General features: G+C 36.1%; 1 protein-coding gene across 1 annotated transcript in view; it reads left to right on the top strand.

The window, feature by feature from the left end:
• Positions 1 to 14,559, top strand: part of Sgt1 (suppressor of G2 allele of skp1) — a 67,755-nt gene that overhangs the window by 15,682 nt on the left and 37,514 nt on the right. Inside the window, exon 2 of the mRNA XM_035362641.2 lies at positions 10,945 to 11,041. Within this exon, the coding sequence (XP_035218532.1) occupies positions 10,945 to 11,041 (97 nt within the window). The remainder of the gene's footprint in view (positions 1 to 10,944; positions 11,042 to 14,559) is intronic.

Genomic DNA, 14,559 nt, shown 5'->3' with positions numbered 1-14,559 from the left:
TGACAGAAGTGAGTAGCTGCGTACCTGCGTGAAGATAAGTGTCATGATAATGCTTAATAATTAAACGCGTAATATTGTGATTCTTAGGTAAAATCATAGGATGTTTCTGATTATTTGAAACTGTAGAGTTTCTGAGCCTTCCGCCTACACGCATTACTTTCGCGGAATCCAAGAAAGGACTTAAAGACAGTAATTTACTTGATGTCTTCAAGGGTTTACCAGATTCTAAACAGAATAATTCTTCTGGAAATTCGGCTCTTTGCACAATCCTAACAATCATAGAAGTAACTTCACAGAATTCTTCAGTAGATAAATAACCCTTTATACGCTCTGTAGGGAACTTACTACAATTATTTCTGAATCTTAAACACCACGCTAACACTCGACATAACTTTAACCATGATGAGAATCTTGAAAACACACTAGGCTCTTCAAATTTGGAAACATTTGAACTGAAACTCTTTTTCAATTCTTTCAACATAACTTCACCCTCTAATTCTACATTGAATTTTGCTGTACATGAATTAAGGATTCGTTTAACCACTGCGGTCCCTTCATCCATAACTCGCATTGTAAGAATTCTGATGGAATAAAACCTCTGGGCCCACCAGTGGCCGAGCGGTGACGTCTCTGAACACTGGTAGTTCGGTCCGAGGTTCGAATCCCGCGAACGGGTTGGCTGCATGGGTGTTTTCGTGGTTTTTCCCATGTGTAACGTGTATACGAGCCAATTTCCCTTAAAAAGTCCTCCACAAAGGCATCCCTCCCTTAAGGCAGATAGCCCTCGAGTGCTTTGCCGTAATCTAATAAACCAAACCAAACCAACCAACCCACAATCTGCAGGATTTTCTTTCCCAGCAACATAATTCCATTGAATACCTGGAACAGCTTCCTGGATTTTTGCAACTCGATTTGCCACATAAGGTAGCCAACGGCGAGGTTTGGACAAGACCCATGCCAATGTAACCCGCAAGTCGGTCCATGCGTAAATATTGTTAATAGGCAGTTCTATGCATGATAATACTGCATGTAAGAGGTTTGCTAAAAGTAATGCAACACACAACTCTAGTCTCGGAAGAGACTGGGTTTTTAAGGGCGCTACTCTGGTTTTCGATGTCAGAAGGCTGACTTTGACTGACGAATCAAGGTCAATTGTTCGGAGATAGATGACTGCACAATAAGCCTTTTCTGAAGTGTCGCAGAAAGCATGGATATCTATCACTACTGCCTTCGGACTCAAGACATACCTCGGAAATTGTAAGCTTGAAAGTAAGGGCAATTCTAGATAGAAACGCTTCCATTTTCTACTTATTCTCTTATCAAAGAGTTCGTCCCAACCCAGCTGTAAATTCCATAACTCTTGTAATGATATTTTCGTGTATATTATTGTTGGCGCTAATCATCCGATTGGATCAAAGATTTTGGCTACCTCTGATAAAATAGTCCTCTTAGTAAACTCTTTATCACTTATGCATACCGAAAAATGAAACGTATCACTAGAGTTGTTCCAATTAATTCCCAATACATTTACTTTCTTGTCACTGGTTATTTCAAGAGAAATACTGGATTCTCGTAAGCACTCGGGAATTTTCTCTAAAATAGCTGAACTGTTTGAAATCCACTTCCTTAAGCGAAATCCACCCCTTTTCACCATTTCATTCAACTGCTGAACTAGAACATTCGCTTCCTCTTCACTTTGTGCCCCTGAAAGCAAATCATCAACATAAAAATCACGAAGAGCGATTTTTGATGCTAAAGGAAATCTCACTTGTTCATCTAATGCAAGTTGTTTCATTACTCTAGTAGACAAATATGGCGCACAGGCAGTCCCATATGTAACTGTCACTAATCTAAATGTACTCAAGGGCTCACTAGGACTATCCCTCCAAAGCATTCGTTGCCAATTTGTATCTTCTGGGTGGACACGAATTTGTCTGAACATCTTCTCTATATCGCCACATACTGCAATTTTGCGAGTTCTAAACCTTGGAAGAATTGGAAACAGCTCTTGCTAAACTCTTGGCCCAACCATCAAAATATCATTCAATGAAAGACCCGATGTCGTTTTAGCTGAAGCATCGAAAACAACTCTCAGTTTAGTCGTAGTACTTGATTCCTTTAATACGGCATGATGAGGCATGTAATACGTAGAGTCAATAAGAATCTTTTCCTCAGGCACTCCCTCCATATGTCTCAGCTCAAGGTATTCCCTCATGAAATCCTTATACTGTTCATATATCTGAGGCCTTTTTAGAAGTGAATTTTCTAAAGATTGGAATCTATGCGTAGCTAATTGTCTGGAATCTCCAAGCTGAGAAGGCGGAGAGTGAAATGGTAATTTCACAGTATATACCCCACTTTCTTCTCTGGTATATGTAGATTTGAAATAATCTTCACATGCTCTCTCCGATTTAGTAAGCATGTCAAACGTAGGTACAGCATCCAATTTCCAAAAGTCTGACAGCATCTGATCAGTTTCCACTTGTATATTATTAACATAGATAGTAGGATTAATTTCTGTTGAATTATTCACACTACCTGAAATAATCCGTCGTAATTCAGAACGAGAAGCTACCAGTTTACCTTCTTGGCATTTAATTATTTCTCCCTTTAAAAGAGGTAAGGCAATATCTACGCCTAAAAGTATATCAACAGGCCCACTTTTGTAAAATGTTGGATCTGCTAACATTAAATCATTATATTCCTCAATGTACTTCTTATCCAATGTAAAATGCGGCAAAGTTGCAATAATTCTATTGATGATAAATACTGGTGTTTTAAATGACACTTTCGCTGGAAAATGCAGAACGAAGTTTATTTCCATAATTCCATTAGTTTTCGTATCCAAAGACCCTAAACATGAAATAAAAACTTTGGCATTTCTTCTTGCTAACCCTAGCCTTTGTACACAATCTTCTGAAATCAGGCTTGCTTGACTGCCAGGGTCAAGGAGGGCTCTACACAATTGGTATTCACCTGATGAATCTAACACTTTAATAACAGCCGTACATAATAAAACTTCACTCTGAAAGTCTGAAACACAAGATTTAATTACTGGACTAGAACTTGCGATATTCTCCCCTGACCCAGCCGATTGAGTGTGAGATTCTGGCCCAGGGAAAAATGGCTTAGCCGTCACTGATAATTCATTCGAACTGTTCGTAACTCCTTTACGTGCCTTTGGTTCATTTTGAACTCTTTCGAAATGCAGTAGTGTGTGATGATTTTTAAAGCACTTTTTACATTTATGTGTACTTCTACACTCGAAAGCTTTATGATTTGAAACCAAACAATTAAAACAAACATTATTTCTCTTGACAACATTAACGCGTTCCTGAACATTCAGATTTAAAAACTTATTACATTTAAAAACTGAACGACTGGCTTTACAATACGTACACTGTGCGCGAATCTCTGAAGCCAATGAAGTTAATTTGTCTTTTGTAACTTGTTTTTTAACACCGTGCGGTTTACCTGCTTGCAAGGTTCTGGCATGAGATTTCAAGAACTCTAGTAGATTATTAAATGTTGGTATTTCCTCACTCTTTAATGTTCTTTCCCACCATCCTCTCATCGAAGAATCCAATTTAAACTGTACTATTAACATTAAAATAGTATCCGCGAATTGCTCCACTTTGAATCCTAGATTTTCAAACGAACATACACACTCTCTTACAGTGTCTACTAACGCTAATATCTGACTAGGAATTTCAACTTGTAAATTTGATAAATACAAGATTTTCTTTAATAACGATGAAAGTAATTCTCTCTTATGTGAAAATCTTTGACACAATAAATATGACGCTATTTCGAAATTCCTGTCACAAATAGTTAAAGATTGAACAATCCGCAAAGCATCTCCTTTTAAAGAACCCTTTAAATATTGTAGCTTTTGTGCACCTGATAAACAGTCATTATCCACTATCACCGTTTTAAATAAATCAAAAAATGATAACCATTCTTCAGAACTGCCACTAAATACAGGAAGAGTTAGCTTAGGTAAGCATATACTCGTTATTTCACAAGATTTAGTTTCCACACTAATGTCTTTAACATTCTTAACTCTGGTTAGCATTAAAATTAACTCATCAACAGTATCTTGTATGACCTGTTGTTCTTCTATAAATACATCAATATCTTTTTCTTCACACACTACAAATATGTTACTAAAAATATCCGAAAGTTCGGTCATTAAATTATTTAATCTAGATTTAAAAAGTTCTAACTGATCAACATCAACAGAATCGTAAGTCACTGTAATTTTCTCTTTCAGTTTATTTAACTTAGCTTTAGATACACGATTTTTAGTCTTAAGCATTGTAAATTCCATTATAAGAAATTTTATTAAGAAAGATAAAAAAAACACACTGACTCACCAAATTTACTGTGAATCCGTAGCTGATGGACCAAAAAACATGTACGATCTGTTGTTAAAAATAGTGGACTGTAAATTGACTTGATATTACTTCATTATAGAACCCAAGAAACCTCAGAGTCATAATGTCGACCGAAACTTCTGTATTGGCTTTCAAACAGTAGGTTGGTTGAGGAACGGCGAAGATCACACTGCCAACTCCGAACTCAGTAGCGGCTTACCAACACAAACTCAGGAGAACCTCTGCTTAGTTGAAACTCCAGTAATTCACAGCAACCTCAAAGCTCTAAACGCGAGCTTTAAAAACCTAACAAATTTGCGTCTGCGCCGCTCCTCGGTACAAAGAAAGAAATACAATTTGCATAACATCGAACATAGATAATTTAGATAATTTTAGATTATACCATCCATTATACATAAAACGCGCACACGAAAACGTATTCTGCGCTTGCGCACACGCATATGCGCAGTGGTAAAAGGTCTTATGCGCATGTGTCAACACATTAGATTAAGAAAGAAGTAAAATTTTCATTTCTGATATAATTTATGATTATTTTATTCATTATTTCTTTTCAATAAAAGTTTAAATGATGACTTATTATTTATTTATTGTAGTTATTTTTATAATTTTTTCAACTAAAAAATTCAGAAATTGAATATTATGATCCTAGAGACAAATAATATATGAATTTAAAAAAATCTACTCTTGCCCATTGTTCAGTGGGTGGTGGTCGCACTGTGAAACCACCGCACGTCTAGGACTTTGAAACTTACCTAGTTAGTAGGGGAAAAAAACTTACCTTTCTCCGTGCGCATTTCCAATAAATGACGAAATTTACGAATTTCAAAAAAAATTTATGTAGGAATTATGTAGTAGGAAATAAATAATGTAGGAATTGCATAATAAATAATTTTTTTACATTATTTTACAAAGTAAATCGTGAGAAAAAATTAAAAAATAAACATTTATGTAATTTTTCTATAGCAGTGAAAATATAAGTACATACATAATAAGGACGTTTGGCTAAATGGATTAAAAAACTCGGTAAAATAAGGATTAAAAAAAAAAAGACTCGGTGGGTTTTTTTTTTTTTTTTTTTTTTTTTTTTTTTTTTTTTAATTTCAAAGAATATGTATTTCTTGTGACACTGTTCTTGTGACGCATGTTCTGTCTTTTCGGTACATGCATAGACCCACATTGCACGTTTCGCACATGTATCTTCTTCTATGAGGTTTCTTCCTTGTGCTATAAAATGTGCACTGCCTGGGTCTAAATTTCACTGGTATATGTCCAGCGTTATTTAGTTTTTTTTCATCTGGCACATGAAATTTGTGGTTTTTTTATGTTAATGGGGGGGTTGGTCTTTTTGGCTTTGGTACGGATCATTCGTTTCCCATTTATATTTATTTTATTCGTATTTCGTCCCAAAATATTGAGAAAATATTTTTAATTTAAATAAAACTTTATGCGATTTCTATTTTTAATAGCAAAGTATATTTATGTTAAATTTAAACCATAGGAAATAATTTATAAAATCACAATACTAGCTTGGGGAGCAAGTATGTTGAGGTCAGAGAAAAGTCTCTGGAAACGAAAGACCTTTTTACTGGGCAGGTGCATGTATTGTTTAGTAATAAAATAACTCTGTGGTTTCAAAACCCCTTATCTATATCCAGGTAAAAGCAAACATTCCTATTTGAGAAGCAAGCAAACGCCATTGTCGCGACCACCGAGCCTCTAGAGCATTGTGTCACAATGCGTGGTGGTGCATAGTGGTGCACATAGTGGTGCAGTGGTCGTGCCCTGAAACCACAAAGCAAATGCCATATATATAGAGGGTTTTTTTAATATGCAGTTTAATTATTGCTATTTTTTATTGTTTATGATAGAAGTCATGATGTGCGATGAATAACTTGAAATTTAAAGTTGTTTATGTTAATAAAAGGAAGTGATTTTGTCTCATTGAAAACGAATTTTAAAAGACATCCGATTTGAAGTACTAATACCTAAAATATGTATGATTCTGCAGTCATTTTGTGTTATTTAGAGGTAAAAGATCAGTAATCAAATGATTTTTACTCAAAAACTTTGGAAGGAAGAAGAGAAAAAAATTCGAAAATTTGTGGTTTCAGGGTGCGACCACCACGCGTCAAAGGGTTAATAAAGTTTACATAATTTTCAAGGTACCCTCATGGACAAAAAAATTAGCGCACCAAGAAATAATTGCGGGATCGTAACGAAACTTGCAATGAAGGTAAATGTCGGGGAGATGTGCAAATGATTAGAAATGCAGCATGATTGTGCATTACATATAGCCGGTAGAGGGCATTGAATGTGTTATGTAGCTTAAGTTCACGCCGGGAAATAATGTTATGAAGCTTACTTCACGGCACCAGTGTTAAATCAGAAACTACTTGCCGTGAAAGGTTTCTACTTCCTCTTAGGGAGGAAACTAAACTCTTAAGAATTTGCTAATTACCAAACTTTTAGTGATCGTATAGTGAATTTTAATGCATTTGCGTTGTAAAAATTGCATCCCGGGACCGCGCCGTGAGAGGATCGAAAACATAAGAAAAACATATACAAGATATATAGGAAAAACATATTAAATATATAAAGAAAACATACTGTAATAGGTTTCCAGATTAAATATCAGTTTATTCAATTACATCACAATAAAATAAAATCTTATCCTCATCAGAGAGTCTAAGGAGAATTCTTCAATTTGTCATTTACTTTTTTTTTTTTTCATTTAAATTCATATAAAAAAAACTTAAGGTTTGTCTTGGTAATTTAAAAGGGGAAAGGGAAACAATTGAAGACCTGAGAATTAATTTAAGATTCGACGTTGTTTTTAACTTACTTAAAGTTCAAACACAAAAAAAAAATAAAACTTATCTTGGGTGGACATCTTGAAGTGGAGGACTCGTATCCTAATAAGCATTGACGTCGGCGGGGCTCATCTTTACGGTCACAAAATGGAAGTTTCAGAAGACATCGTCCTGTCCGGACACTATTTGCGAAAACACACACGCAGGTAACTGGTTTTCATAATGACGAAGCTATTTTTAAGTCTGGAAAACAGAAACAGGAGCACTGCTGCCCAGCACGGCTATCCGCTTGGTCTTGAAAGTCTTAAGTCAACACACAGGTAACTGGTTTTCATAATGACGAAGCTATTTTTAAGTCTGTAAAACAGAAACAGGAGCACTGCTGCCCAGCACGGCTATCCGCCTGGTCTTGAAAGTCTTAAGTCCCTCCCCCGGTTCAATTTCGCCTTTTTACCAGAACGCGGCAAGGGAGCATGTTTGCAGCTCCCGGCCAGAAACGTTTTTCTAGGCAATTACGGCTTGCCTGTTCTTGCTCATCCCAAGAGCAAGCTTCACGAGTAACGTCCAAAGTAAGTTCCACAAGCCAGTCAGTAAGTCTCGCCTCTTAACCAAAACGCGGCCGGGGAGCATATTTGCCGCTCCCCGCCGGAAAACATCTCTCTCTGTAAATTACATCCTTTCTATCGCTTTCAAGCAAGTTTCAAGAGTAACGTGCAAAAGTCCAGCAAGCCCGTAAGTGAGTGAATCCAACTCGAATTTCCTTCGTCTCCTTCACAAACGCGGGCTCCCACTATGGCTTCACTTATCGCCCCCTTAATTTTGGCAAAATTTGCGTTTTCAACCCCAGAATGTGGAAATAAGGGTGATCGTGCATGCGCGCCCTTCTTCACTTAGCCAACAACCGGACCCTCAATCGCCAAAAACCTGAATGACTTACATTGAAAGACAAGTATCAACCTTTGATCTTTTTGTCACGTACTTCCTCTCTTAAGGTCAACTACACAATGAAAATCCTTCTAGAACATTCTAAAGGACAAAGCGCGCAAAATCATGACTTGGCAAAAAATTGCTTCCCTTTCCCTGTTTCTTTTCACAATGAATCAAAGCTTGTACAAGATTTGCAAATAAAGGAAAATAAATAATATTCTTTTAAAGTAAATAATATTCCCAGAAGCATCTGTTTTTCCCCAAAATTAAAGCATTAAAGTAAATAATTCAGAATCAAATAAAATTAAAATTTCCATAAATCAGAAAATCATTCACCTAGTTTTTATAACGCTATCAGACAAATTCGCTACACAACAAATGTCATACTCTGTGGAGTATAAAACAGGTAACCAAAGCTTGTTTGAGTGTGCTGAATCATTTACTAAGGAAGAGCTGAGGTAGACATGCCATTACGCCGTGTTCGAAAACAATATGAGTAGTTGTCGCAGTTTGAGAGGGGGAGAATCGTCGGGATGATGGAAGCTAGGTGAGTAGCTCGTCAATTAGGCCCTCTGATTGTGTTGTGAGGAGGTGTTGAGACCAGTGGACCTGAGAGTTATCATGTACACGAAGACCAGGCTCAGGACGCCCTCGACAGACCAGTTGTCGAGAAGACCACCACATCGTAAGAACTGCACGCGTACAGCCAACTGCTTCATTGGCCGCCATCCAGGCACAGATAGTACCTTCACTAGGGGCCCCTGTGTCTTCTTGAACCATACGAAGGCGCCTGGCTGAAGGACAGTTGGTGTTGTGGCGCCCATTATGTGTGCTGCCCTTGATGCCCACCCATCTATGCCTCCATTTGGAGTGGTGTAGAGCATGAGGAAACTGAACTGCAGTGGAATGGCACCAGGTTGTCTTTAGCGACGAATCCAGATTCAATCTCGGCAGTAGTGAACGCCTCAATCCTGCCTTTGCTGCACAGCGACACATTGCTCCCACAGCTAGTGTGATGGTATGGGGTGCCATTGCCTACAATATACGGTCACCCCCAGTATTGTTCTGTGGCACCATGACAGCCGAGCGGTATGTTCATGAAATCTTGCAACCACATGTATTGCCACTCATGCAACGGCTCCCAGGAACCATTTTTCAACAAGACAATGCTCAGCATCATACGGTAAGGGTGTCACAAGACTGCCTCCGCACTGTTACTACCCTTCCTTGGCCTGCCCAATCCCCACATTTGTCTCCAATCGAGCATATCTGGGATCATTTAGGGCGACGAGTTGGGCATCCCACGAGTTTGAACGAACTAGAGGCAAGGTTACAGCAAATATGGAATGGAACGAAATGTCTCAAGGCATCATACAGAACTTGTATGACTTAATGCCCGATCGTATTGCATCGTGCATTCGCGCTAGAGGGGGTCCAACGGAGTATTAACTCCTCCGTTCTTTTGCCTTTTTCTCTGAAATAAATTATCCTTTTTCTTTGATTTTCTTATCATTTACTTATATCAAAGTAGTCATTGCGTATGTAAAATTTCGTTTCATTTTAACGACTCCTTCTTGGTGCGCTAATATTTTTGTCCATGAGTGTACTTTCTCTTTATGCACTTGCCACGTATTTTGGCTCCTGTGAAATAGAACCAAACACGCCGAGAACCAGTGATAACACGGGCTGAGGACCAAGCCATTTGTATACGTCTATGTGTATGCTTAATTTAACACATGTAATTGTGAGTTTAGGGTTAAAATAACTGCCAAACTGCATGACGGGTGTACAGTTTTCAATTAACAATAAATTTTCTTAAATTAGGATACCATTTTTAGAATGATAATTTATTAATATTAGAAATCTAAGCATGTTTTAACAATTAAATTTTGTTTTCTTGTTTTTAAGAATTTTAAATTTTAGAGGAAGGAAAACATCTTTGCTGCGTACCATTTTTCTCTAGAAAATATTATCTTTATTACTGATGAAGAGGGGTAGCAAATTTAGTAGCTACCCCAGGCGGCCCAAAACCTACGCTATGCCACCAATGTTTTCTTATGTATAGTTTTAGTTAGACCTATCTAATTACTCTTTGTTTCATTTCTATGTGCTTGTATTTCACATTTGATTTTTTTTTTACTCCAGCGTGTTTATTTTCTCATTCCAGTTAATATATTTAATTATTTGTAAGTAAAAAGAGAAAAAAGCATTGGATTAATGAAAAAATGAGAAGACTGGGATAAATTTTGCTGTAGGAGCACAATGTTACTAATGTTGAAAATCTTTGTTGAGGATGCTTTTAAAATATCATTATGAAAAATTTTAGTTGCCTTTTGTTTTTGGCTTCATTTTGAAGATATTTTGAAAACGGTTAAGAGGAAATTACTTAGAAGGAATAACTATAGCTTACTAGAAGTAAAATGTTAATCTAAAACTAAGATAAAAAGAACCCCATCTTGTCATCAATTTTAAACTGGAGATTTTGTGATGATATTTTGTAGGTAATCTCTTTTTTTTTGGGGGGGGGAGAATAGTTTTGTATCAAATTGGCTGAAGGGCAAAGGGCAAGAGTTTTGTTTAAAATCTATCCCAGTCTCAAGTTAGCTACTTTTTTGTTAACGTATAACAGCACATAGTTGCTAATATTGGAAAATAAAATCACCATGTTACATGTAAATTTCAGGTGTCTCCAAAGTGGATGGAAATGGCACTAGCCACTTTAACTAGGAGATACCATTTTTTTTCCCCTTTCTTTTACATTAACTATAAGTATTATTTATCAATTTTTAATTCTTATAAATTATTTTTAGGTATGATTGGTATCAAACCGAGACGCATGTCATTCTCAATATTCTTGTCAAGCAAGTTAAACCAGAAAATGTTAGGATAGACATTGTGGAGTCCAAGGTAAAGCTTACTCAAATGTTTATTTTGTGCATGCATTAAGTAAGATTTTTGTGTAGGATTATTATTTTTAATAAATGATGGTTTGTACCATTAGCCATAAATGTGCACAATGTTCTTCAGTTAAGAAATGAATCAAAAAATTAAACCTTCAAAATATAATTAACTTTCGGTCACATAATTTTTTACTATAGTGGCAAAAGTAATAAACAATCAAGTAAAACATACAATTTGATAGTAAAAAGACTTGAACAAGGTTCATGTGGTCCTTAAAGTCCATAGGTTTTTCTGGAAATGATTTTTGTTTCCTAAGTCATTAATTTCGGCCAAAATTGGCAAAAGATCTTGATTTTATTTACTTACTTGATTTCCGTCCCCCCCCTTTTTTTCGATTGCCATTTTGAGTGTGGGCGATCCATTGAAAAATATGTAAATAATGGGTTATTGTTTGAATTCATTCCTATTTCTGATTAAATGATGGATACTTGTGTTTCTGAGCAAAAGACTACTTCTATGGAAGCATTAACATTTGGAAATTATTTTTTGTTATAATGAAGAATTCCTAAACATTAAAGAAAGAAAACTTTTTCCATTTGGGGAGTATTTTCCATTTCATTTGGGGATACGAATTCTTTTGTTATGTGCTGCTAAATTTGGCAGTTTACCAATATTTTGGTGAATTTAAGCCAGTTTGTGTATAAAATTTTTTATTCAGTGATTTGTAAATTTTTCTACTTTTTTTAAACCTTCATAATATTCATGATATATATCATTGCAGAATTATTCTGAATGCTTATATTATTAAAGAAATAAAATTACTGTGTTTTCTACACATTCTGCAAAAATGTATTTTTTTTAAAAAAAAGTGGAGATTAAGTCAGAAAATTGTCAAATAAAGAGGAAAAGTATTGAGGAAGAAATTGATTGCATAAAAAGAAGAAAAATTTTATTGAAAGGTGTTGAGAAAACTGAAAAAATAATTAATTTGTGATACCATTAGAGGGTGCTTCTCTTCTATAGACTGGAGCCGACTAGCGGCCGAGCGGTAAAGTTGCTGAACACTGCTAGTTCGGTCCGAGGTTCGAATCCCGCGAACTGGTTGGCTGGCAGCATGAGTATTCGTGGTTTTACCTATGTGTAACGTGCATACGAGCCAGTTTCCCTTAGAAAGTCCTCCACGAAGGCATCCCTCCCCTTAGGCAGATAGCTCTCGTGTGCTTTGCCATAATTAAATACACCAACATCTTCTATAGACTGGTGACTTTCATTAATTTATGATGTGAATTTGTTGAAAGATTCACCGATGCATTCCGGACTTATAAGAAATTGCGTAATATGTTGAAAATATATAAATAAAAGTAGCAAAATAAATAACAGCTTAGTTACATAAAGACAGTATTGCAGAAATACCACCTTTCTATATTACAGTGTGGTTTTCTTGCACTATTATCCATCTTCATGTATCTCTCTAATAACTGATCTTTAAGTTGTAATACTTCAATTACTATTTGTTGTTTATATCTGACACCAGAGGATTTAATTGAAGAACACACACTGGATGTTTGGCAGGGCAGCTGCTGCCAGCTTTCTGAGTTTGTGCATATTTTAATGGTCATAACCCTTTGTGTGGAAGTGGCTGTACTAACTTGCGAAGAGTCAAATGGAACAACTGCTTGAAAATCATCTTTGCCTTCTTAATAATGGTAAAAATACATACTTTCACCAGCCGAGAAGGATGTTTCAGGCTGTTAATCTAGCTGTTTGTTCACCATCTTTTCTTTCCTACTACTCATTCAAAGTAGGAGAGGACATTTTGAGTCGTGACTACTTTCCAATTCTTCTATCTTTTCAAGGAAGTGGACTTCATTCTATTTTGAGACCCACACATTTCCTCTTGGATCACACAGACTGTGAACTCTCCTGTTCTTAGTCAGTGTTAACATTAGAGATGGTAGATAATAAAAGGATCAATCAAACTGTTAAGGCCATTTCCAAGGACATTATACAGGATGCTCAGCTCTCAATACTTCAGTCCTCTGGAAGATCCTCGAAGCATCCAAAGCCATGCTGGAATGAAAAATGTCAGGAAACCAGTAGAGAAAAAAGAAGGCATGATATATTTTTTGCCAATACCTAACTTACACAAATCTCATTGCTTATAAGAAAGCTAAAAGAAAAGCACAAAGAGCTTGCAGATGACTCAGCTGTTGTCATGTATTTAATTCGTGTCATGGATTACATCAAACATGCAAAGTAATTAAGTTTGAGAGCATAAGCTCTCGGAGATCTATTAAAGCTGTTCCTTATCCATTCTTGCAAAGAATAATCGGGTTATTAGTAACAGAGGGAAAATACACTTTAGATGAAGAATTTGCTGCCACATCAGGTACTCGTAGCAGTCTTTTAGCCTTTCTGTCTTACAAATTTCAATATGAAAACGTTCCAATCAAATTTAATGTTCTTAACTCTGACACTTATAACTGTGATCTCGCAATGCTAAGAAAAACACTGTTGCAGACACGTAAATCAAGCCCAAGTCCTAATGGAATCAGATATCTGTCAGAGCAATTTTTAGCTACTCTTCTCACTTTAAATAATAGAATATGGAGGCAGGAGACATTTCCAAATGCCTGGAGAAAGGCATTTGAAAATTCTTTGGACCCAAAGAATTGATCTAATTATAGCCCAACTGCGGAATCAGTTGCTTATATGAACTTCTGGAGTAAATTAATAATAGTGTACCGCAAGTGAACTTAGAGATGGAAAGTAATCAAACTAACGGTCTTTTAAATATTTATTTTAAAACTTAACGATTTCTGGGTTAGACATAAATAAAACATCATCACAGTACAGCAATAACAGGCAAAGCTTCTGCTTGATGTGCCTCAGACAGTCGCTTGGTACGACTTCTCCTATGTTTTTTTTTATTTATTTATTTATTTATTTATTTATTTATTTATATATATATAAAGCTGAAAAGAAAATTATCCTTTTCTTTTACATTTTCATAGCAAGAAAACCACACAAGGGGGGGTGTCCTTAACGAGTTTCTTTTGCTGATTACTTTCCGGTCATTCAGTGGACCCATGGAGTCCTTAAGTTTCTTCAAACCTGAGGATCGTTACAATAGTCTGGAGAAAAGAACTTCATTTTTGAGTGATTTCCGAAAAGGAAGATCAACTGTTGCCAATTTTCTGCCTTTAGAGACATCTATCTGTAAAGCCTCTCTTAAAAGGAATCATTTGGTATCAGTCTTATGTGATATTGAAGAGGTGTAAGTCCTGGAGATAAAGTACCTTCTGTGACCTTTATAGCAGTGAAATGTGGGACAGTCTGCTGGTTTTGATACAAAACTTCTTGAAGGCTAGAACTTTTAACATTAATACTGGCTGTTATCTGAAGATTTTTATCAAGAGAAAGGTGTACTTCAAGGGAGTGTGCTGAGTGTTAACCATTTTTAAATTAATTCTGCACTTCCCATTTCTATGAAAGGTTTCTTATGCGTTGATGATCTATACAGT

This window comes from Stegodyphus dumicola, chromosome 6 (genome assembly GCF_044657685.1).
Source record: "Stegodyphus dumicola isolate Sdum_Otavi_A_Nest chromosome 6, ASM4465768v1".
NCBI classification, from domain to species: domain Eukaryota; kingdom Metazoa; phylum Arthropoda; class Arachnida; order Araneae; family Eresidae; genus Stegodyphus; species Stegodyphus dumicola.
The sequence above is the reverse complement of the archived record's forward strand: the minus strand, read 5'-3'. Positions and strand labels throughout refer to the sequence as shown.